Source organism: Anomaloglossus baeobatrachus, chromosome 2 (genome assembly GCF_048569485.1).
Source record: "Anomaloglossus baeobatrachus isolate aAnoBae1 chromosome 2, aAnoBae1.hap1, whole genome shotgun sequence".
Classification (NCBI taxonomy): domain Eukaryota; kingdom Metazoa; phylum Chordata; class Amphibia; order Anura; family Aromobatidae; genus Anomaloglossus; species Anomaloglossus baeobatrachus.
Genome location: NC_134354.1, coordinates 667,343,747 through 667,369,353, shown reverse-complemented (window position 1 = coordinate 667,369,353; position 25,607 = coordinate 667,343,747). Strand labels below are relative to the sequence as shown.

Genomic DNA, 25,607 nt, shown 5'->3' with positions numbered 1-25,607 from the left:
CCTCCTGCCCGCCGGTCCTGGTGTCTCCCTGCGACCCAGGACACTGTCTGGTCCCCCTGCATCTCCTGCACTGCTTCCTGCTCTGGCCTCCGGCACACGAGCCTCGCGCATGCGCATTAGGGCGCAAGAGAGTTCACTCACCTCTTCTTAAAGGGCCAGTGTCCCAGAAACAGGATATGGCCAATTACAGGTACAGGACTTCCTTTCCATGTGGGCAGTGCCTGATCAACGTGTTCCCAGAGCTAGGTGTTAAGGTCCCTTTGTGCCTTGTCTCCGTTTAACTCAGTCTCTTCCGCAGAGCCCGCCTGCCACCCTAACCCGGTCCCGACGGCTGATTTCCCAGGAAGACTCCCGGTGACGGTCTGCTGAGGATCCCGCCATCTCCCATCAGCCTGAACCCGTCACCGATCCCCGACTTCACCTGGTAACATCAGCCTGCACATCTCGCTGGACCCGGACCCCGTCTGCTGTTCCTACCCGGCACCTGAATCCGGTTCCAGTCATCCGTCCTGCCTATGGTGCCCGTTGGACTCAGAGACATTCCTGTACAGATCCCTGAAGGACTCTTATCCCGTACCCCTAGTGTTCCGGCTACTGTGCATGTAGGCCCTCTGGTGGGGTGATCGGACAGTCCCTGTATAGGGGTTAGCTCCGGGTTGCCTCACTGGGGGAGTCCGGTGCACGGCCCAGTGAATCCACCTCCCGGATGTAACAGTATCCAGACTGAGTGCTAATTCCAGGAGGCCGGTCGATCCATATGGCCCCTTTCCAGTACCCTGGTAGCTATAACCTGCTAGACTACCAGAAGTTTCCAGTTTAAAATTGTTGATTGATGTTGCCTTTAACCTGTTCTTGCAAAAACAATGTTTGCTAATAAAAATGGACCCAGACTGCAAGACTGGCAGCAGTCAAAAACTTTAACCTGTAAATAGTTGCACCAGTTGTGCAATACCAGAGTACAACCTTACCAGTGGACCCTGATTGACACCACCACCAAGGAGAGGATGGTTGCAGGAAAGGTCTGCAGCAGAGGCGTCCGAGACCTGGTAACCATGGAAACCGGTGACCTTCCTCATAGGGGTTTTGGGACCAGGACATTTGGGTGGTGGGTGAAGGGAAGGGATACTCCAGTTGCAACGTTCAAGCCAATGCCTCCCCTGCAAGGGAAGACTGTTATTATTGATGTTTACCATGTATAATAAAACGTGTTAACCTGTGCCACTTTGCAGTCCAAGGACAGGCTGGAATAAACCAAGGGGGAGTGTAGCACCCCTGAAGCTATCAGGGAGCTACAAGGTAATGCATCCCCACCAGGATGCAGGGCATACCCCCAGGGACCCAGAAGACCAGTGACGGTAACAACAAAAACATTCCAGTTAATCCCTATTTTCCCAAAATTCCCCATAGACTGGTGCCAGACTAGGGTTGGAGCTAATGGATGGCCACCTAGACGTGGAGCCGAAGCAGTCCACTAGACGACCAGGTGGGAGGGGCAGCCAGTGGACAGTCAGACAGTTGAGAGAGAGTTGTCGGTGATGGACAGAGAGAGCGAGTGGAAGTACTGACAGGAGTGTGACGGTGACCTGAGGGCCTGACCTGACCTGAGGCATGTAACTACCGGTGGAGTACGGTGGAGTGCTCCCGGAACCATAGCACCGATGGCGTACAGAATCCTAGTTCAGGCCAACACTCCAGGCAGACCTGCTAAAATCTGCACAGTGAGGGGACCATCAAGGACCTCACTGACTTTGAAGTTCGGGACTCAGCAGCAACGGGAGAACCGAGAAACAGGACCAGAGACTCCGACCTCACAGGGTTCACGCTACCGTCATACGGACTGCCGTTAAGAAACTACCAGGAGGGGACCCCCAGATGCTCCAAGCCACGGGGACCCACCAACCAAAGACAGGTAAAGGGGAAAGAAGCCACCAGGTCACTAAACCGGCACTGGGATTAAGGGGACCAGCGGTCAAGACCAGCCTTCCTCAGGTGACCAGTTTCCATCTGACTGTGAGTAAAGGAAACAGTTACACTGCAACCCCCTGTGTGGCCTACCTTCTTTCTGCACCCATCCACATCACATATCCTCTGGGGCCCGGCCCTGCTTGCGGAGGGCCTAACATCCAGGCTGCCACCAACACCAGCTCCAGTAGTCAGAACTGTGCAGCGACGGCTCCATCTACCTAGCTGCAACCTGCAAATGGCATCATGTTATAAACTTTCATTTAATCTCCCCTGTAAATGTACCCCTTTTAAAAAGCACCCAGGGCACGGGACCGGGAAACGGCCACCAAGTGACATCTCCCCAGCAATACACCGCCCGGGACCGAGTACACCATAGCCCTGGGCGACACAGACACTTCATTATGGAACTGCGACTAGGGCTTATTTTCAGGGTAGCACATCAAACTTAGATAATGGTATAATGCCTCAAGCATATGGAAAAATATTGGAATATACAATGAAAAATGCTACTTGCTAATTTGAACATGTGAATAATGAATTGCATACCTGCTATGAATATTAGGAAAAAGGAGATATTTAGCAATCGCATTGATCAATGTAACTGAGCCCCAAAGCCTCGTCAAGGCATATCTCTATATTGGGGTCCCTAGCTCTGTGACCCTAACTGTGTGTCATCTCATTGCAATTAAAAACTGCTGTGGGTGGAGAGGGGTAACTAAGGACTTTCTTATATAGGAGATGGAAAAAACATGGCCGAAAGGGGCGGAGCTGTGTTCACATTCAGAAAAAAAACTACATATAACTGAATAGGATAACTGAAGTGAGCACTAATATATATATATGAGTGCAAGCCAAAAATACATACTATATATAAGAATAAGGCTGCACATCAAACTTAGATAATGGTATAATGCCTCAAGCATATGGAAAAATATTGGAATATACAATGAAAAATGCTACTTGCTAATTTGAACATGTGAATAATGAATTGCATACCTGCTATGAATATTAGGAAAAAGGAGATATTTAGCAATCGCATTGATCAATGTAACTGAGCCCCAAAGCCTCGTCAAGGCATATCTCTATATTGGGGTCCCTAGCTCTGTGACCCTAACTGTGTGTCATCTCATTGCAATTAAAAACTGCTGTGGGTGGAGAGGGGTAACTAAGGACTTTCTTATATAGGAGATGGAAAAAACATGGCCGAAAGGGGCGGAGCTGTGTTCACATTCAGAAAAAAAACTACATATAACTGAATAGGATAACTGAAGTGAGCACTAATATATATATATGAGTGCAAGCCAAAAATACATACTATATATAAGAATAAGGCTGCACATCAAACTTAGATAATGGTATAATGCCTCAAGCATATGGAAAAATATTGGAATATACAATGAAAAATGCTACTTGCTAATTTGAACATGTGAATAATGAATTGCATACCTGCTATGAATATTAGGAAAAAGGAGATATTTAGCAATCGCATTGATCAATGTAACTGAGCCCCAAAGCCTCGTCAAGGCATATCTCTATATTGGGGTCCCTAGCTCTGTGACCCTAACTGTGTGTCATCTCATTGCAATTAAAAACTGCTGTGGGTGGAGAGGGGTAACTAAGGACTTTCTTATATAGGAGATGGAAAAAACATGGCCGAAAGGGGCGGAGCTGTGTTCACATTCAGAAAAAAAACTACATATAACTGAATAGGATAACTGAAGTGAGCACTAATATATATATATGAGTGCAAGCCAAAAATACATACTATATATAAGAATAAGGCTGCACATCAAACTTAGATAATGGTATAATGCCTCAAGCATATGGAAAAATATTGGAATATACAATGAAAAATGCTACTTGCTAATTTGAACATGTGAATAATGAATTGCATACCTGCTATGAATATTAGGAAAAAGGAGATATTTAGCAATCGCATTGATCAATGTAACTGAGCCCCAAAGCCTCGTCAAGGCATATCTCTATATTGAGGTCCCTAGCTCTGTGACCCTAACTGTGTGTCATCTCATTGCAATTAAAAACTGCTGTGGGTGGAGAGGGGTAACTAAGGACTTTCTTATATAGGAGATGGAAAAAACATGGCCGAAAGGGGCGGAGCTGTGTTCACATTCAGAAAAAAAACTACATATAACTGAATAGGATAACTGAAGTGAGCACTAATATATATATATGAGTGCAAGCCAAAAATACATACTATATATAAGAATAAGGCTGCACATCAAACTTAGATAATGGTATAATGCCTCAAGCATATGGAAAAATATTGGAATATACAATGAAAAATGCTACTTGCTAATTTGAACATGTGAATAATGAATTGCATACCTGCTATGAATATTAGGAAAAAGGAGATATTTAGCAATCGCATTGATCAATGTAACTGAGCCCCAAAGCCTCGTCAAGGCATATCTCTATATTGGGGTCCCTAGCTCTGTGACCCTAACTGTGTGTCATCTCATTGCAATTAAAAACTGCTGTGGGTGGAGAGGGGTAACTAAGGACTTTCTTATATAGGAGATGGAAAAAACATGGCCGAAAGGGGCGGAGCTGTGTTCACATTCAGAAAAAAAACTACATATAACTGAATAGGATAACTGAAGTGAGCACTAATATATATATATGAGTGCAAGCCAAAAATACATACTATATATAAGAATAAGGCTGCACATCAAACTTAGATAATGGTATAATGCCTCAAGCATATGGAAAAATATTGGAATATACAATGAAAAATGCTACTTGCTAATTTGAACATGTGAATAATGAATTGCATACCTGCTATGAATATTAGGAAAAAGGAGATATTTAGCAATCGCATTGATCAATGTAACTGAGCCCCAAAGCCTCGTCAAGGCATATCTCTATATTGGGGTCCCTAGCTCTGTGACCCTAACTGTGTGTCATCTCATTGCAATTAAAAACTGCTGTGGGTGGAGAGGGGTAACTAAGGACTTTCTTATATAGGAGATGGAAAAAACATGGCCGAAAGGGGCGGAGCTGTGTTCACATTCAGAAAAAAAACTACATATAACTGAATAGGATAACTGAAGTGAGCACTAATATATATATATGAGTGCAAGCCAAAAATACATACTATATATAAGAATAAGGCTGCACATCAAACTTAGATAATGGTATAATGCCTCAAGCATATGGAAAAATATTGGAATATACAATGAAAAATGCTACTTGCTAATTTGAACATGTGAATAATGAATTGCATACCTGCTATGAATATTAGGAAAAAGGAGATATTTAGCAATCGCATTGATCAATGTAACTGAGCCCCAAAGCCTCGTCAAGGCATATCTCTATATTGGGGTCCCTAGCTCTGTGACCCTAACTGTGTGTCATCTCATTGCAATTAAAAACTGCTGTGGGTGGAGAGGGGTAACTAAGGACTTTCTTATATAGGAGATGGAAAAAACATGGCCGAAAGGGGCGGAGCTGTGTTCACATTCAGAAAAAAAACTACATATAACTGAATAGGATAACTGAAGTGAGCACTAATATATATATATGAGTGCAAGCCAAAAATACATACTATATATAAGAATAAGGCTGCACATCAAACTTAGATAATGGTATAATGCCTCAAGCATATGGAAAAATATTGGAATATACAATGAAAAATGCTACTTGCTAATTTGAACATGTGAATAATGAATTGCATACCTGCTATGAATATTAGGAAAAAGGAGATATTTAGCAATCGCATTGATCAATGTAACTGAGCCCCAAAGCCTCGTCAAGGCATATCTCTATATTGGGGTCCCTAGCTCTGTGACCCTAACTGTGTGTCATCTCATTGCAATTAAAAACTGCTGTGGGTGGAGAGGGGTAACTAAGGACTTTCTTATATAGGAGATGGAAAAAACATGGCCGAAAGGGGCGGAGCTGTGTTCACATTCAGAAAAAAAACTACATATAACTGAATAGGATAACTGAAGTGAGCACTAATATATATATATGAGTGCAAGCCAAAAATACATACTATATATAAGAATAAGGCTGCACATCAAACTTAGATAATGGTATAATGCCTCAAGCATATGGAAAAATATTGGAATATACAATGAAAAATGCTACTTGCTAATTTGAACATGTGAATAATGAATTGCATACCTGCTATGAATATTAGGAAAAAGGAGATATTTAGCAATCGCATTGATCAATGTAACTGAGCCCCAAAGCCTCGTCAAGGCATATCTCTATATTGGGGTCCCTAGCTCTGTGACCCTAACTGTGTGTCATCTCATTGCAATTAAAAACTGCTGTGGGTGGAGAGGGGTAACTAAGGACTTTCTTATATAGGAGATGGAAAAAACATGGCCGAAAGGGGCGGAGCTGTGTTCACATTCAGAAAAAAAACTACATATAACTGAATAGGATAACTGAAGTGAGCACTAATATATATATATGAGTGCAAGCCAAAAATACATACTATATATAAGAATAAGGCTGCACATCAAACTTAGATAATGGTATAATGCCTCAAGCATATGGAAAAATATTGGAATATACAATGAAAAATGCTACTTGCTAATTTGAACATGTGAATAATGAATTGCATACCTGCTATGAATATTAGGAAAAAGGAGATATTTAGCAATCGCATTGATCAATGTAACTGAGCCCCAAAGCCTCGTCAAGGCATATCTCTATATTGGGGTCCCTAGCTCTGTGACCCTAACTGTGTGTCATCTCATTGCAATTAAAAACTGCTGTGGGTGGAGAGGGGTAACTAAGGACTTTCTTATATAGGAGATGGAAAAAACATGGCCGAAAGGGGCGGAGCTGTGTTCACATTCAGAAAAAAAACTACATATAACTGAATAGGATAACTGAAGTGAGCACTAATATATATATATGAGTGCAAGCCAAAAATACATACTATATATAAGAATAAGGCTGCACATCAAACTTAGATAATGGTATAATGCCTCAAGCATATGGAAAAATATTGGAATATACAATGAAAAATGCTACTTGCTAATTTGAACATGTGAATAATGAATTGCATACCTGCTATGAATATTAGGAAAAAGGAGATATTTAGCAATCGCATTGATCAATGTAACTGAGCCCCAAAGCCTCGTCAAGGCATATCTCTATATTGGGGTCCCTAGCTCTGTGACCCTAACTGTGTGTCATCTCATTGCAATTAAAAACTGCTGTGGGTGGAGAGGGGTAACTAAGGACTTTCTTATATAGGAGATGGAAAAAACATGGCCGAAAGGGGCGGAGCTGTGTTCACATTCAGAAAAAAAACTACATATAACTGAATAGGATAACTGAAGTGAGCACTAATATATATATATGAGTGCAAGCCAAAAATACATACTATATATAAGAATAAGGCTGCACATCAAACTTAGATAATGGTATAATGCCTCAAGCATATGGAAAAATATTGGAATATACAATGAAAAATGCTACTTGCTAATTTGAACATGTGAATAATGAATTGCATACCTGCTATGAATATTAGGAAAAAGGAGATATTTAGCAATCGCATTGATCAATGTAACTGAGCCCCAAAGCCTCGTCAAGGCATATCTCTATATTGGGGTCCCTAGCTCTGTGACCCTAACTGTGTGTCATCTCATTGCAATTAAAAACTGCTGTGGGTGGAGAGGGGTAACTAAGGACTTTCTTATATAGGAGATGGAAAAAACATGGCCGAAAGGTGCGGAGCTGTGTTCACATTCAGAAAAAAAACTACATATAACTGAATAGGATAACTGAAGTGAGCACTAATATATATATATGAGTGCAAGCCAAAAATACATACTATATATAAGAATAAGGCTGCACATCAAACTTAGATAATGGTATAATGCCTCAAGCATATGGAAAAATATTGGAATATACAATGAAAAATGCTACTTGCTAATTTGAACATGTGAATAATGAATTGCATACCTGCTATGAATATTAGGAAAAAGGAGATATTTAGCAATCGCATTGATCAATGTAACTGAGCCCCAAAGCCTCGTCAAGGCATATCTCTATATTGGGGTCCCTAGCTCTGTGACCCTAACTGTGTGTCATCTCATTGCAATTAAAAACTGCTGTGGGTGGAGAGGGGTAACTAAGGACTTTCTTATATAGGAGATGGAAAAAACATGGCCGAAAGGGGCGGAGCTGTGTTCACATTCCATATGCTTGAGGCATTATACCATTATCTAAGTTTGATGTGCAGCCTTATTCTTATATATAGTATGTATTTTTGGCTTGCACTCATATATATATATTAGTGCTCACTTCAGTTATCCTATTCAGTTATTTTCAGGGTAGGGCTTATATTTAAGCCTTAGGGGTACTTTGCAAGCTGCGACATCGCTAGCCAATTGTAGCGATGCCGAGCGCGATAGTCCTGTGATAGCTGCCGTAGTGAACATCATCTCTACGGCAGCTTCACACGGACTTACCTGCCCTGCGACGTCACTCTAGCCGGGGCGGGTCATGCGGCGTCACAACGACGTCACACCGCAGGCGGCCAATAGAAGCAGAGGGGCGGAGATGAGCGGGACGAAAAACATCCCGCCCACCTCCTTCCTTCCTCATTGCAGGCGGGACTCAGGTAAGGAGATGTTCCTCGCTCCTGTGGCTTCATACACAGCGATGTGTGCTGCCGCAGGAACGAGGAGCAACATCGTACCTGTCGCTGCAGCGAAATTATGGAAATGACCAACACTACACAGATCACCGATTTACGACTCTTTTGCGATCGTTTATCGGTGCATCTAGGCTTTATACATTGCGACGTCGTTACCGGCGCCGGATGTGTGTCACTTTTGATTTGACCCCGACGAGATTGCAGTAGCGATGTCGCAACGTGCAAAGTACCGCTTAAGCCGAAAATGATGAAAATTCATGCTAGGGTTTTTTTTAAGTATAGGGCTTATTTTTGGAGAAACATGGTATGTATTATATGGATGCCGTACAGATAACAAAACATTGACATATGATAAAATATATACAGTTAGGTCCAGAAATATTTGGACAGTGACACAATTTTCGCGAGTTGGGCTCTGCATGCCACCACATTGGATTTGAAATAAAGTCTCTACAACAGAATTCAAGTGCAGATTGTAACGTTTCATTTGAAGGTTTGAACAAAAATATCTGATAGAAATTGTAGGAATTGTACACATTTCTTTACAAACACTCCACATTTTAGGAGGTCAAAAGTAATTGGACAAATAAACCAAACCCAAACAAAATATTTTTATTTTCAATATTTTGTTGCGAATCCTTTGGAGGCAATCACTGCCTTAAGTCTGGAACCCATGGACATCACCAAACGCTGGGTTTCCTCCTTCTTAATGCTTTGCCAGGCCTTTACAGCCGCAGCCTTCAGGTCTTGCTTGTTTGTGGGTCTTTCCGTCTTAAGTCTGGATTTGAGCAAGTGAAATGCATGCTCAATTGGGTTAAGATCTGGTGATTGACTTGGCCATTGCAGAATGTTCCACTTTTTTGCACTCATGAACTCCTGGGTAGCTTTGGCTGTATGCTTGGGGTCATTGTCCATCTGTACTATGAAGCGCCGTCCGATCAACTTTGCGGCATTTGGCTGAATCTGGGCTAAAGTATATCCCGGTACACTTCAGAATTCATCCGGCTACTCTTGTCTGCTGTTATGTCATCAATAAACACAAGTGACCCAGTGCCATTGAAAGCCATGCATGCCCATGCCATCACGTTGCCTCCACCATGTTTTACAGAGGATGTGGTGTGCCTTGGATCATGTGCCGTTCCCTTTCTTCTCCAAACTTTTTTCTTCCCATCATTCTGGTACAGGTTGATCTTTGTCTCATCTGTCCATAGAATACTTTTCCAGAACTGAGCTGGCTTCATGAGGTGGTTTTCAGCAAATTTAACTCTGGCCTGTCTATTTTTGGAATTGATGAATGGTTTGCATCTAGATGTGAACCCTTTGTATTTACTTTCATGGAGTCTTCTCTTTACTGTTGACTTAGAGACAGATACACCTACTTCACTGAGAGTGTTCTGGACTTCAGTTGATGTTGTGAACGGGTTCTTCTTCACCAAAGAAAGTATGCGGCGATCATCCACCACTGTTGTCATCCGTGGACGCCCAGGCCTTTTTGAGTTCCCAAGCTCACCAGTCAATTCCTTTTTTCTCAGAATGTACCCGACTGTTGATTTTGCTACTCCAAGCATGTCTGCTATCTCTCTGATGGATTTTTTCAGCCTCAGGATGTTCTGCTTCACCTCAATTGAGAGTTCCTTAGACCGCATGTTGTCTGGTCACAGCAACAGCTTCCAAATGCAAAACCACACACCTGTAATCAACCCCAGACCTTTTAACTACTTCATTGATTACAGGTTAACGAGGGAGACGCCTTCAGAGTTAATTGCAGCCCTTAGAGTCCCTTGTCCAATTACTTTTGGTCCCTTGAAAAAGAGGAGGCTATGCATTACAGAGCTATGATTCCTAAACCCTTTCTCCGATTTGGATGTGAAAACTCTCATATTGCAGCTGGGAGTGTGCACTTTCAGCCCATATTATATATATAATTGTATTTCTGAACATGTTTTTGTAAACAGCTAAAATAACAAAACTTGTGTCACTGTCCAAATATTTCTGGACCTAACTGTATATATATATATATATTGGTCCAGGATGAAAAACAAGCTTTTTCTGCATGAAAAAAAAGACAATTTTTCATAAAGTCATCTGAATATAACCACCAACAAACTGATATGCAAAAGCATGAAAATTGTAAATCTTTATTAAACAAATTAAATTAAACAAAATGTCTCAACAAATGATACCTCCCATGGCGCAGATGTACTAAATTGGAAATACCTAGCTAACCCCCTAAATATATTAATTAGTGTAATAGTAACTGTGGAGACACGGGGGTCAGTGGGTGCTCTCGTCCGCTGGCCTGGCCACCTTTAGAAAGACAGCATGGCCCAGGGCTCATCCCAACTGAGCACCCGACCTCCTTAACCGTGGGCGTAACACTACTCAGGCAACACAGGGTGAGGGAATCACAATATTAAGACTTTATTGGATCCCCAAACAATTAACGGCACATAGCATATAACCAGTAACACACACAAATGTAACAGGCAACAGAGTCTCACCCTTCCGCTTGCTCACCAGGGATTTAGAATGTCCGTGCCTCAGAGCTTCCAGGGCTGCTTACAGCATCCAGCAGCACCCAGTTTTCGGCGGGCACCCACCAAAAATGGAATAATGCCAGATTTAGGAAGCTGGCTGAGGTCTGCACAGTCTGTAACCAGGTGACCAAATTGTCCCAACCTGGGTTTCTTCCTTAAGTAGTCTCTGGTATGATGATATGATATAATCCTGGCAGCCGGAGTCGAAATCCCTAGACTGCAGTTATAGTCTCCAATCGGAATCAGAGCCCCTAGATTGAAGCTATGTAGCCAAGTGATCCTCTAGTCGGAGCCAAAGTCCCTAGACCAAGTCCACAAGGCATCCTTGTTCTGATCCCCTAGCCAGCTCCTAAGAGCTTAGACTAGATCATGCAACATCCATCAACCCTGGTGACTCCAAGAAGTCCCCTTTTATAGCCATCACCTTCCCTTAGGATATACTGTGTTCTTATCGGATTGGTTGTACAAGGTTGCTTCTCTTATTGGCTAGATTTCAAGCCATATTCAAATATCCAGAGACAGAATAGACAGGTAAGGTCCATCACAACTAGCAATTCACTTAGTAATACAATGGGAAGTTCGCATAATTGATTTATCTGGGTGTCTGGCCTTCCTTAGGGTCCAGTCACACTAAGCAACTTACCAGCGATCCCAACAACGATAGGGATCGCTGGTAAGTTGCTAGGAGGTTGCTGGTGAGATGTCACACTGCAACGCTCCAGCGATCCCACCAGCAACCTGACCTGGCAGGGATCGCTGGAGCGTGGCTACACGAGTTGCTGGTGAGCTCACCAGCAACCAGTGACCAGCCCCCAGCGCCGCGTGGAAGATGCTGCGCTTGGTAACTAAGGTAAATATCGGGTAACCAACCCGATATTTACCTTGGTTACCAGCTCACGCAGCTACACGTGCAGAGAGCAGGGAGCAGCGCACACTGAGCGCTGGCTCCCTGCTCTCCTAGTACAGCACACATCGGGTTAATTACCCGATGTGTGCTGCAGCTACATGTGCACAGAGCAGGGAGCAGCGCACACTGAGCGCTGGCTCCTTGCTCTCCTAGTACAGCACACATCGGGTTAATTACCCGATGTGTGCTGCAGCTACATGTGCACAGAGCAGGGAGCAGCGCACAATGCTTAGCGCTGGCTCCCTGCTTTCCTAGCTACAGCACACATCGGGTTAATTACCCGATGTGTCCTGCAGCTACATGTGCACAGAGCAGGAGCCGGCACTGACAGTGAGAGCGGCGGAGGCTGGTAACAAAGGTAAATATCGGGTAACCAAGGACAGGGCTTCTTGGTTACCCGATGTTTACATTGGTTACCAGCCTCTGCAGAAGCCGGCTCCTGCTGCCTGCACATTTAGTTGTTGCTGTCTCGCTGTCACACACAGCGATCTGTGCTTCACAGCGGGAGAGCAACAACTAAAAAATGGCCCAGGACATTCAGCAACAACCAACGACCTCACAGCAGGGGCCAGGTTGTTGCTGGATGTCACACACAGCAACATCGCTAGCAACGTCACAAAAGTTGTTCGTTAGCAGCGATGTTGCTAGCGATGTTGCTTAGTGTGACGGGGCCTTCAGTCAAGGCAATTACATGAGTCAACAAGAGTCTTGTAAAAACAATGAGGGACTTATACCCTGTCTATAAACAAACTATCTTCATGTCTGGCTGAATTTTAAGAAATTTAACTCCTGCTAGACACTGACAGAGTCTATGTCGTCACAGTAACACTGGACCGAAGACTATCAATATGCAATACTACTCCATTATTTACATTTATTGTGGTGATAAGCAATATACAATTAAAACACGTATGTCAAAAAATCAAGCAAGAATTATAATATCATATAATATCTAATATATAAAGCTGAATGTGTGTGTGTATGTATGTATGCATGTCTGGGATTGGCATCTGCACCGTCGCAGCTACAGCCACAAAATTTTGCACACTCACACGTCTGGACCCCGAGAGCGTCATAGGCTATGTTGTGAGGCGAAATTTTAACCCCGCGCATTCCAATTTACCAATCAATTTTGCCCCTATCTACATAATGGGGAAAAAGTGAAACGAAAAGTGTATCCACACCGTCTCATTTGCAATCACAAAATTTTGCACAGACACCTGATGTGACCCAGGGAACGTAGTAGACTATGTTTTGACAGGAAAATTTAACCCGCGCTTTACAGTTACTCTCCAAAAAACATTCCTCCATTAAAGTAAATGGAGCCTGGAACTACAGGTTATTAGTAGGAGCTGTGAATGGTTGCTATAGGAACAAAAGCCATTCAAAGTATAAGAAGCTTATATGTGAGGTAATCAGATGTCGGTGTGGAGACAGACAGAGAGAGACAGACAAAGAGAGAGACAGACAGAGACAGAAAGGGAAAGAGACAGAGAGAAAGAGACAGACAGGGAAAGATACAGAAAGAGACAGACCTGGAAAGAGACAGACCTGGAAAGAGACAGATGGGGAAAGAGACAGACAGACATGCAGACAGGGACAGAGACAGACAGACAGGGAAGGAGGAGACAGCCAGAGAGACAGACAAAGATAGATGGGGAAAGACACAGACCTTGATATAGACAGACGGGAAAAGAGACAGAGAAATAGAGACAGACAAGGAAAGAGACAGACAGACACAGGCAGACAGGGAAAGAGACAGACAGGAAAAAACACAGACAAAGAGACGGAGAGACAGACGGGGAAAGAGACAGACCTGGGAAAGAGACAGACCTGGAAAGAGATATATGGGGAAAGAAACAGACAGATAGAGACATACAAAGAAAGAGACAGACAGAGACAGGTAGATGGGGAAAGAGACAGACGGAGAAAGACAGACGGAGAAAGACAGACGGGGAAAGAGACAGATGGAGAAAGAGACAGACGGGGAAAGAGACAGACGGGGAAAGAGGCAGACGAGGAAAGAGGCAGACCACCTGGAAAGAGACAGACCTGGAAAGAGACAGACCTGGAAAGAGACACCTGAAAACAGACAGATGGGGAAAGAGACAGACGGGGAAAGAGACAGACGGGGAAAGAGACAGATGGGGAAAGAGACAGACCTGGAAAGAGACAGACCTGGAAAGAGACACACGGAGCACATTACTTGGCCAGTTTAGTTAAATCTGTGTGGAATATCTGTGGTGTTGAAATATATGTTGTGAAATGCTTCTATTAGCTTAGTTTTTGCCTTTTAATAATTACATTTCTATCTATTTGTTTTGTGGTTTTTGTGTGCAGAATACATTATTGTTAATACATTCTATTTTGTTAACAGCAGTTATTAACCCGGCGAAGCCGGATAGTATAGCTAGTATCTACATAATAAAGGTCCCATAGTGGTACGAAATATACCTACAAACGGGGAGCAAAGAGAGTATGCCGACGTTCCCCACACCCAATGCACGTTTTGCATTTGCGATGCTCCTTCCAGGAGTTGAGCATTGCTAGTTTGCCCGATTCGTTTACTGTGATATAGGTGTTCATAAAGTCGTGTGAACCTAACCTAAGGCCAGATTCACGTGAACATATTTCATGGTCCACCTACAAACCACATTGCCCAGACTGAACACGGGTCCCCAGCTCGAATTTTCAGCCTCAGACATATACAAAGCTGTGAATTCGAATTGGGAGACTCACTGCCAGGCAGTGCCTTTATACATGAACTGTAAAATACGCTTAGGCTATGTTCACACACAGGGTAAGTTTTTTTTTTTTTTGTTTTTTAGTTTTCAAGAGCAATTCACTTCAGGAAACACTTTTTTTAGGCCTATTTTGTTCGGAAGCATTTCTCTAGGTTGTTTTGAAAGATTTTTAAGCATTTTTTTTTTCCCCATTATTTTCAAATTTGAAGCAAATTTGAAATATAATTGAATATGATTGAGTCCCAATGGAAAATTAGCATGCAAGTAAGGGCCCGTTCAGACCAAAGTAAATATGGTCCATATTTCGCCCATGTGTACACCGTTACTTCACATCAAAGAATACTGACCAATGAAAGTCAAAGTACAGCACAGTCTATTTTGCAGATGAGATAGATTTTGTCTCAGTGTGACTAATAACATACAGCATGAGGGCTCATCCGTGATATTGACGAGCGCAGCGCTGCACATGGACCGGCCCTGAATTACCCTATTCTTCTGTAGCTAGAATAAAAATATGACAGTACTGTCCATTTATACTATTATTCATCCTATTTTTCTTTGTCTCTGCAGTGGACCAGTTACCCGGATGTTTTCGCCTTCCAGTTTAATTGGTCTACCTATTTAAAAACCCTTGGCTCTTTCTTTATGGGATCCAGTCCTGAGTTTGATATTGCAATGTACACACTTTGCTACGTCACTCGCCCAGATAGTGCGTAAGTACTTTTATATGGAGCATATATAAATGTGCCTGGGGCAGTAGCCATGGGCAGTACTGCATTTTCTGCACCCTGGCACTCTACAGAAAATTGTGTTGTGTGTGTGGGAGCGTCTTCCATCTGTGCCCAGTATCTTTAGGTCGGAGTCCTCCATCAGTATCATGGTGTTTTATATTCACATTAGAGTCCAAATAAGATTTTAAAAACTTAAATTTATTTATGTTCAAGTGAACTCAAGTACAGGATATAGCTAGTAATAGCTAGTCCATTTTCCACTCTAACATAGACCGGCTCTTCCAGGAGGGTTACAGACATGAGCTTATTCTCTTCTTCAGAGGCTGCCAAGGAGGGAGAGGGGGGCTGGTTCATCTGCATCCTACTGATATAAAACCACATGGATCCACGTGTTTCACTGTGGCTATAATACTCTCGACACTGCTATGCTACTTTCCAAGGACTGCTCTTCAAGTCATTGTCCCATAGCAGGGCATCCCTTCTTCACTAAGGTCCCATTTTCCACTGGCCTGACAATGTTTCCACACTTTTTCACAAAGGTTGCCTGGTAGGAGTTCACTTTTGGTCAGTTCACCTCTGGAAAGTTCATCTGCATCCCGAGCCTGGACTACTCTTCCACCTTCTTAACTATATATTGTCTCTCTTGCTTCCACTACACAACAACCACTAAACAGGAACTGCTTCCTCCCATATGTCCCCTTACTCCACCCCACTGTGGGCCGCCTCTGCAGTTAACCCTGCCACAACTGCCCTTTTCCCTGCTGTCTGTTAAACAAAACTAAACCTTAACTTAGAACTATACAAGAATTGACAGGAGTACAGTGACCTCTTGTGACCATTGGCAGTACTGCGGCCATGAGGGACAAAACATCTTAGAATAACTTAACATGTAAAAGTTATACATCACACATTTATAATAAAACCATTGATATCTTCAAGGGGGGTACAATATGGTAGGTTCACCCTCTTACACATAGCATGTATTGTTATACTTTATAGTCCAGATTACACAGGTAGTATATTTTTGTTCAGCATCTAAAGGACAATTAAGGAAAAAAGACAGTTCTTCAGAGAACAACCTTTTTATTTGGATTCTCAAGTTTTTAAGAAGCCTCTAACATGCTGGATCTAGAATTTCTCAGGTTTTTAGGAAGCCTCCACCATGCTAGACTTGGAATTTCTCAGGTTATTAGGAAGCCTCTACCATGCTACACTTGGAATTTCAAATTCACTACATTGTGCCCCCAATTTACATTATGTCCCTCAATTAGGGCATAAATATCACAGACTAAAGTCACTGTGTGTTACCCTACTTTATTACTTAGAACATAAAGTTATTTCATAGAGTTGCTTCCAACTTAGTTATGGAAGCTAATTGCTTGGGATTTCAGATGTCAGACTAGGGGGTGATCAGTTGATTGACAGCTTTCATACGAGTAAGAACTAGAGATGTTCGAATCTTTTGACATTCAAATTCCCCATGCTTAACAAACCCAACAAATCCCAAAAGTTGGATACGCAGTGATTTTTTTGTGAATCACAGTATTGCAAAGCCTATTCTGAGGCCTCCTAGGATGGTATCCAATCCTTTTAAGCTCTAATACAAACACAGATTTAGCGATATCAAAGTGACTTCACCATAGAAATGGATGGTAACCAGGTAGTAGCAACAGCTCATTAATAACGCCATGTGCTGATTCATCAAAATTTGGTTTGTTTTATCACTTGTCTTGATTTTGGCAATCTGTGGCTGTTCACATTCAGCCATCAGGCCCTTTCCACAGGCTATTTATTTCATGCAGCATTTGCTTGGGCCTGTCCGGCCCACTGCCATGATTCAGTCATGGGTACGGGATTGAAAAGCACCAGGTAAGTCTACTATAAACAGTTCTACTTTTTCATATGTGAGGCCGTATGGCACATATTATATAAAACATTTTTAGAGTAGGGCTGCCCAAAGAGATTTACCGTGACGTGGCAGGGTAGCTCAAGAAATTGCTATTTTTTGCCAACAATCTTAAATTTATAATAGTGCAGTTTGTAATTTTTAGTGCAGTGAACATCTTATAATACATGCCATTTTGAGATTAGCTGGCTTTCTTGTTTTTTATTGATTTATCAAAATGTGGCATAACTCTTCTTCAGTCGCCCTCTGGTGTAGTTTTATATAGGTCCAAAAGGTGCATTTTTGCTTCATTTTGGAAAAGATGCAACTTTTGCGCAAAATTTCCTAAAAATGGTTATTGATAGGAACAAATCCTATTTATACTTTGCACCAAATTCATGAACCACGGTGCGCCATTTTTGATTAATTTGAATAAATGTCAACAAATATCTCAAGACAAAAAAGAAAAGTAACAAATCAAAATAAAACAAAATATGAATGATGAATCGAGGCAAACTCTAATATGAATGGAACCTAAAAGACGTCTTTCATTTTTTTTCTGGATTTTTCCTTCACTTACTAATTGGTATCTGTTTTCTTTCAGGTGCACTGTACAATTGGGCAATGCTTCTCTGAAGATCCAAACCTACAGTTGGGCCAATTCTTCCTATGGCAATGGCAAAAGATATTTAGCCTCTTCTTACCCCAACATTTAAAGCAAATGATTTGATTCTTGCAAATAACTAAATTTCAGCAATAAAATCTTTAAGCATAAATAAATGATTACTGATCTTAAGTAAATTTATTTTTAATACATTGTGAGACAGCAAACAGAATCTTTAACAACTGCATACTTTGAGCATGGGTCCGCACACACGGCAAGTAAAACTGAGCGAGTGGAAAAAATCACATTCCACTCGGACCAACATTATTCTATGGGCCACTCCCATGAGGGATTATTTATTATTTATTTATGCAGATTCTTGTCATATCACTGCATTGTTACTGTTTTGCTGCTAAAAAGTAAACTTAAATTTGTATTATTTTGTTAGTATTTTGTATCCACGTATGGCTTTCAACACTGCCTGAATCCTTCTGGGCATGCTCTCAATCAGGTTCAAGCAAGTCTCAATCAAAATCTGATCACAGGTTTCTTCTATATGTTCCCAATGTTGGTGCATACTGGTCGACTCACTTAAGTACATATACAGCTTTTTCTTCAACTTTACTCTCAAGAGTTAAGGCCCTGTCACACACAGAGATAAACCTTTAGCAGATTTGTGGTTGCAGTGAAATCATGGACATATTTTTCCATTTGTACACAGCCACAAACCTGGCACTGATTGTCCACAATTTCACTGCAACCACAGATCTGCCACAGATCTGCCACAGATCTGCCACAGATCTGCCACAGATCTGCCACAGATCTGCCACAGATCTGCCACAGATCTGCCACAGATCTGCCACAGATCTGCCACAGATCTATCTCTGTGTGTGACAGGGCCTTTAGATTGGACTACTTCATTGTCATTGAACCATTTCTTCAACAATCTCGACATATGTGCGACACCCGCACGGGACCCCCAAGGATAGGAGTGGCTCAGTCCGTTCCCTGTGCACCCGTCGCCGAGCCAGTGGTTATGCAGTCGTGGCCTGGCTCGGTTCCGTAGCCCCGTGGTGCGCAATAAAAAGGGGTTAATTTAAAGGGGATAGTCCGACTACGCCAGCTCCCCTGAGCTTTGGAGGCTCGGTGGAGCAAAAGAAAATAAAAATAATAAAAATCAAAGAAAGGGAGTCCAGTCACTGATTGCAGTTGAACAGGTTTACTTACAGCCTGCGAAAAGCTGCCTTGGGACGTGCCAGGACCAGGTTTGCCGTCCTCCTGGAATCTGCACCAGTTTAACCTGTGGGCCACTTTCCCCACCTTGCACTCGTGTCAGTCTTTGGAAGTCCTCACCAGCTTGGAGCTTATGGAAGGCCTCCTGGTGTCCCGTCCTAACGCTGGCAACGTGAGCTATTTAAGGGGTACTCCCCGCCTCCCTCTTTGTCGCTTAGCCTCAGACCCTTTGTGTTTGGCTGATGCACCGTGGAAGTTCACCTGCCTGCAGAACTAACAGGATGCTTAAAGTCTGTCCTGTCCTGGGAGACCTGCACCCCCTGCGTGCTGAACTTCAGTGAAGTGCTGGGTGTTTTGTCCCTGGGATTCCTCTTCTCCCAGGAGTTCATCCACTCGCTTCCTCTGAGTTCCTCCTTTTCAGTGGCCGGTCTCACCACCCAAGCTCTGGTCAGCTGCTGTCAGGTTCCTTTGTCCTAACAGCTTCTCCTCCTCACACACACCGTGTAGTCTGCTGATCTCACTGACTGCTCGTGTCAGACTTTCCTCACAGACTCCTATCACAGTCTCCTGCCACAGACTAACTGCTCACACTTCCTGTCTGTCTTCCCTTCTCCTAAGGTTACTTGCTCCTCCCAGTGGTTTAGGTCTCTCCCTCCCCCCAGTCGGCTGCCTGTCATCTCAGTGTCCAGCCCTGTCACCTGGTACTGAGGGAGTCTCCCATCCTGTGTTTGAGCTGTGCAAATGCCCTGGTGAACTGGTGTGTGTGTGGACTGGTATAGATACACAAGATTTGGGCTGTTACATAGTTGTTACCTTTTTGTGACACCTGGTTTACCGCAGGGGCGTCACATTCCCCCTTGGTTACCTCCAGCACGTCCGCAGGCTGCAAACAAACAAATACACTGCAGTTTTTACATGCAGAAACGGTTAACATTTTAAACATAAATCCGGTTGCACTCTCATCCCTTGCGGGAGGCACATTTGCTTTAACGTTGCAAACCAGGTTCTACTTCCCTTGCCACCCACCACCCAGAGTCTCTGGTGCCACTTGCCAGTGGTCTCCCACCCAATGTCCCTGGTGTCTCTGGTGTCCATTCCTGTAACAACAGGTTAACAACTGGTGACAAGGTCCTAGGAGAGGGTCACCAGTTCCAGTGGTGACGGTGTCCTGGCCTTCCTCGTCACGGACCCTTCCTGCATCATGCTCTCTCCTGGGAACAGTCCTGAAACTGCAGGGTGCAGGTTGGAACTGGTGTTGGGCACAACTGTGCAACTTATTTTACAACAGAGTTTTTGGCTACAACCAGTCCTGTAGCTTTTGGTCCATAGATTGGTCACACCAGTCCTGTGACTAAGGTCCATATTTTAACTGGCTAACAGGCAAAATGACCCAAAAGGGGTACAGTTTAGTCTCTGTAGTTCAACACATTTTCCACAATGTTACATTAGATAACTATTTACAATAAACACATTTTTACATTTTATTCACATATTTGCTGTTTATAACCAATTCCCTAACCTAGTTGGGGGGTCGACCAAAGTTGCTGCGACTAGATCTACGCAATATGGGTATCCCACTAGTGTTGGTGTTCTGACTGTGTCTACGTGTACTTGGTAAGCTAGTTATTACCACAGGGCGAGCAGGTACAACGCTTGCAGTTTCTGTGGAATCTGGAACACTGTCTTCTACTACATCTTCTTGCTCTTCTGCTAGCTGTGGAAATGTAAGTACAGGTACAAGTATGGTTCCATTATACTGGGGCCAATCTGCTGGAAGGTCCCAGGTGCGTTGCAGAGTCCAAATGGCATGCTGTTGAACTCACTTAGTCCCATGGGCGTTGCAAATGCAGTTTTCTCCCGGTCTTCTTCTGCTACGGAGACCTGCCAATACCCACTGGTAAGATCCAGAGTGGAAAAATAGTTAGAAGCTTTTAATGCAGCTAAGGATTCCTCTATGCATGGTAAAGGGTAAGCATCCTTATGTGTTATGCGGTTTATTTGCCTATAATCTACACACATCCTCATTGTGCCATCTTTTTCTTAACTAGGACCAGGGGAGCTGCCCAGGGTCTACAACTGTCTCTGATAACCTCAGCCTCCTTCATGTCCCTTAACATTTGCTTGGCATGCTGATAGAGTGCTGGTGGTATAGGCCTGTACCGTTCTTTAATGGGGGGATGATCACCTGTGGGGATGTGATGGTATACCCCTTTAACCCTCCCAAAGTCCAAGGGATGCGTACTAAAAACTTGTTCGTACTCCTGTACCACCCGATAGACACCTTGCTTTTGGTAAGAGGGAGTAGAGTCAGTTCCCACGTGTAATTCTTGGCACCATTTTTCTAAGTGTTCAGTCTGTTATCACCCTCCCCGGGTTCTGATGGGGTGGTGTGCTCCACCGACTGAATGGCATGTTCATGTACATTGAGTAGTTTGGCAATTGTGGCGTACTTGGGCAATTTAGCCTACTCCTCCCCACAATTCAATCCACGTACTGGGACCCGGCCCCTGCGCACATCTATCACCCCCCGGGCTGTCAGAACAGTGGGCCAACTCTCTGAGTGTATGGGCTCTACCATGGCCTGGTAATCCCGCCCTTTAATGCCCACTGCCGCTCGACACCAAAGCATTACTTCACTCCTTGGGGGTAATACAATAGGGACTGAATCCATTACACGTACCTTACCAATTTCCCCACCAATCAGGTTTACCTGTTGTCTCTGCAGAAGGGCACGGATCTCTCTCTGCAGCGCCCTCTGTTGTCCAGCACCGGCTGTTGGGACAAGCTGCTGAAGCAAGAACAACACTTCACCTAGACAATTTTTAATGATGTTAGTACCCAGAATCACCTGGGGATTCCTTTCATGGGGATCAGTATCAACTACAAATAACCCCTGGCCTGAAAGTTCCACCCTCCCCACCTTAATGGTCACCTCTTTAAACCCTACCTACTTGAGTCACTGGTAGTCCATTAACAGCATAGATGGTGAGGTTAGGATCTGGGTGGGTCAGTTCATCATCAGACCAGAATTTACGGTACAGTACATGGGGTATTGTAGTTACTTGGGAACCGGTATCTAGCAGTGCAGGAGTGGGAATCCCATCAAGTGTAATGGACAGGATCGGCCATCCTCCCACATACCGGTCACGCCAGTCACTTGGGCCTTGAAAATCTAATCCTGGGGACTGGCCCTTGGCTCCAGGAGTTGCCCGTTTAAAGGACATTTACGTGCATAGTGTCCATACTTACCGCACTGCCGACTTTTAAATCCGGTAAGGGTGTCAGGTTTGCCGGCATACTGGGGAAACCACGCCGCTCCCGGGACATAGGGTGATCGGCATGATCGGCGCTGCCATCCCGGGTGCGACTGCTGCTGGCGCTGCTTGATTGCTGCCCGCCGCGTTACCGCTGCCGTCCATGCTGTTCTCCCCCTTGGTTTTTCTTACCAGAGTCGCGGGGACTGAAGCACTCCTCGGCCTTCCGGGTTAGGCGGTCATGCTGTTTCCGCTGGAGCTTCATGGGCGGGGCACTGGTTTTGCATCCTTTGTAGCTGTGGCGCAGCAAATATTTACAGTCCAGCAAAATGGCGGCAAAATAAAATTTCAGCGGCAACGTTTAAAATGGCGCCAAAGTCCATAAAAACAAGCAAATAGTCCCAAAAAGGCACTCTGTCACCCGTTTTAGCGGGTCTAATTGGTATCCTGCCGACTACGCCAAAGTTGCGACACCCGCACGGGACCACCAGGGATAGCAGTGGCTCAGTCCGTTCCCTGTGCACCCGTCGCCGAGCCAGTGGTTGTGCAGTCGTGGCCTGGCCCAGTTCCGTGGCCCCGTGTTGCGCAATAAAAAGGGGTTAATTTAAAGGGGATAGTCTGACTATGCCAGCTCCCCCGAGATTTGGAGGCTCGGTGGAGCAAAAGAAAATAAAAATAAAAATAATAAAAATTAAAGGGAGTCCAGTCAGTGAGTGCAGTTGAACAGGTTTACTTACAGCCTTGGAAAAGCTGCCTTGGGACATGCCAGGACCAGGTTTGCCGTCCTCCTGGAATCTGTACCAGTTTAATCTGGGGGCCACTTTCCCCACCTTGCACTAGTGTCAGTCTTTTGAAGTCCTCACCAGCTTGGAGCTTTTGGAGGGCCTCCTGGTGCCCCGTCCTAACGCTGGCGACGTGAGCTATTTAACACTAGAACTACTGAGGTAGTCATTTTGACTACTTTGCACCATGTATTTCTATATAGGTGTCACGAGTCCAGTAGTTCTAGTGTTAAGGGGTACTCCCCTGCTTCCTCTTTGTCGCTTAGGCTGGTTTCACACATCCGGCTTTTCTCCACTTTATCGGATCCGGCGTGCTCCTGTACAGTGTATACATTACAATCGCCGCACTGCAACTTCCTAGTCACATGCTCCGGTCACATGACAGCATGTGACCTGAGCTTGTTGTACGGCCACTGTACTGTATACACTGTATGGGAGCACGCCGGATCCGACAAAGTGGAGATGTGTGAAACCGGCCTTAGCCTCAGACCCTTTGTGTTTGGCTGATGCACCGTGGAAGTCCACCTGCCTGCAGAACTAACAGGATGTGTGGCGCCCCAGGACCTGGTAGCCACAACAGCATTGCCCTTCCAAAGGGTTAATGCTGAGCCTGGAGGTAATGGGGAGGTCCATTGGCCAGCAAGTTTAACATCCACCGCGGTTCTCCCTCCGGCCAGCAGGGGGAGCTCTGAACCTGGAATTCCAGGGAGCCTTCCTCAAGTCTGACCTGAGGGAGGAAGTAGAGTTCAGTCTGCAGGGAGAAGTGATAGTGAGCAGACGCAGTGTGCTGTCCTGTGGATCTGGGGCCTAGAGCTAGAGCAGCTTGGCCCAGGGAAGCAGGAGTAGCAGAGAGGCAGCGAAGAGACTCGGACATCGGAGTCTGTGGCCACCAGGGCTTAAAATACTCCCTGGTAGCCGAATCCGAAGGGCAGGAGAGCTGCAAGCACCTGGCCCATAAACAGCCCGAAGGTACAGCTGCAGCATCAGGGCCCGGTGTGGACTCCAGCAGAGAAGCACCAGAGAGGGCCTGCGCAGCCTACTACAGAGGGAAAGGGACGTACCATCGGTCCCAGCAGCAAAGAGGGCCATTGCTGGATTCAGAGAAGCAGGGTCCTATCATAACAAAGAAAAGCACAGGAGTAGGCCTCATACTCAGCTGGCCAGAAAGATCACCCCAAGTACTTCCAGGCCGACCTGATTCCCATCACCACCTGTGACAGTCTCCCAGGACTGGACTGTTCCTAAAGTAAAAGAGGAAAAGGTAAAGAGACTGTTGTTTGTGCCTGATTCTTTCATTGCCTGTCGGCCCTGCACCGTGTTAGCCACACAACACCATAGACTTTCACGAGCACTAACAGTGTTCCCGGGGTTCCGCTCCACCTGTGGGGAGCAGTACCACCATTGCTGCCATAACATCACCCCGGAGGCCTCACACAGCAGCGGCGGCTTAATAGCCGCAGACCACAGGTGGCGTCACGAAACATATACTTTAATTGCTCCCAAGTCACCAGCCCTATTACAACTGACACCCACCAGGGCCACGGAGCCGGAGCCCAGCCACCACTGACGATCCCCGGACTAGTCCGGCCCGGCACCGGGTGTCCCATAGCCCTGGGGGGGGGGGGGGGGGGGGGGGGGGGGGGGGGGGGGGGGGGGGGGGGGGGGGGGGGGGGGGGGGGGGGGGGGGGGGGGGGGGGGGGGGGGGGGGGGGGGGGGGGGGGGGGGGGGGGGGGGGGGGGGGGGGGGGGGGGGGGGGGGGGGGGCAGATGCTTAAAGTCTGTCCTGTCCTGGGAGATCTGCACCCCTTGCATGCTGAACTTCAGTGAAGTGCTGGGCGTTTTGTCCCTGGGATTCCTCTTCTCCCAGGAGCTCATCCACTCGCTTCCTCTGAGTTCCTCCTTTTCAGTGGCCAGTCTCACCACCCAAGCTCTGGTCAGCTGCTGTCAGGTTCCTTTGTCCTCTAAGAGCTTCTCCTCCTCACACACCATGCAGTCTGCTGATCTCACTGACTGCTTGTGTCAGACTTTCCTCACAGACTCCTGTCACAGTCTCCTGCCACAGACTAACTGCTCACACTTCCTGTCTGTCTTCCCTCACTGGCTCCTCCCACTTGTTTAGGTCTCTCCCTCTCCCCAGTCGGCTGCCTGTCATCTCAGTGTCCAGCCCTGTCACCTGGTACTGAGGGAGTCTCCCATTCTGTGTTTGAGCTGTGCAAATGCCCTGGTGTGTGTGTGGACTGCTACACAGGATTTGGGCTGTTACATAGTTGTTACCTTCAACACCTGGTTGACCGCAGGGGCGTCACACATGCTTACAGTTGTG

At 45.0% G+C, this 25,607-nt stretch overlaps 1 protein-coding gene across 1 annotated transcript in view; it reads left to right on the top strand.

Moving 5' to 3' along the window:
• LOC142290518 (uridylate-specific endoribonuclease D-like) overlaps positions 1-18,395 on the top strand; it is a 58,619-nt gene extending 40,224 nt beyond the window's left edge. Inside the window, 2 exon segments of the mRNA XM_075334477.1 lie at positions 15,367-15,509; positions 18,017-18,395. Of these exon segments, the coding sequence (XP_075190592.1) occupies positions 15,367-15,509; positions 18,017-18,128 (255 nt within the window). The 3' untranslated portion in view covers positions 18,129-18,395.
• The last annotated feature ends 7,212 nt before the right edge of the window (positions 18,396-25,607 follow it).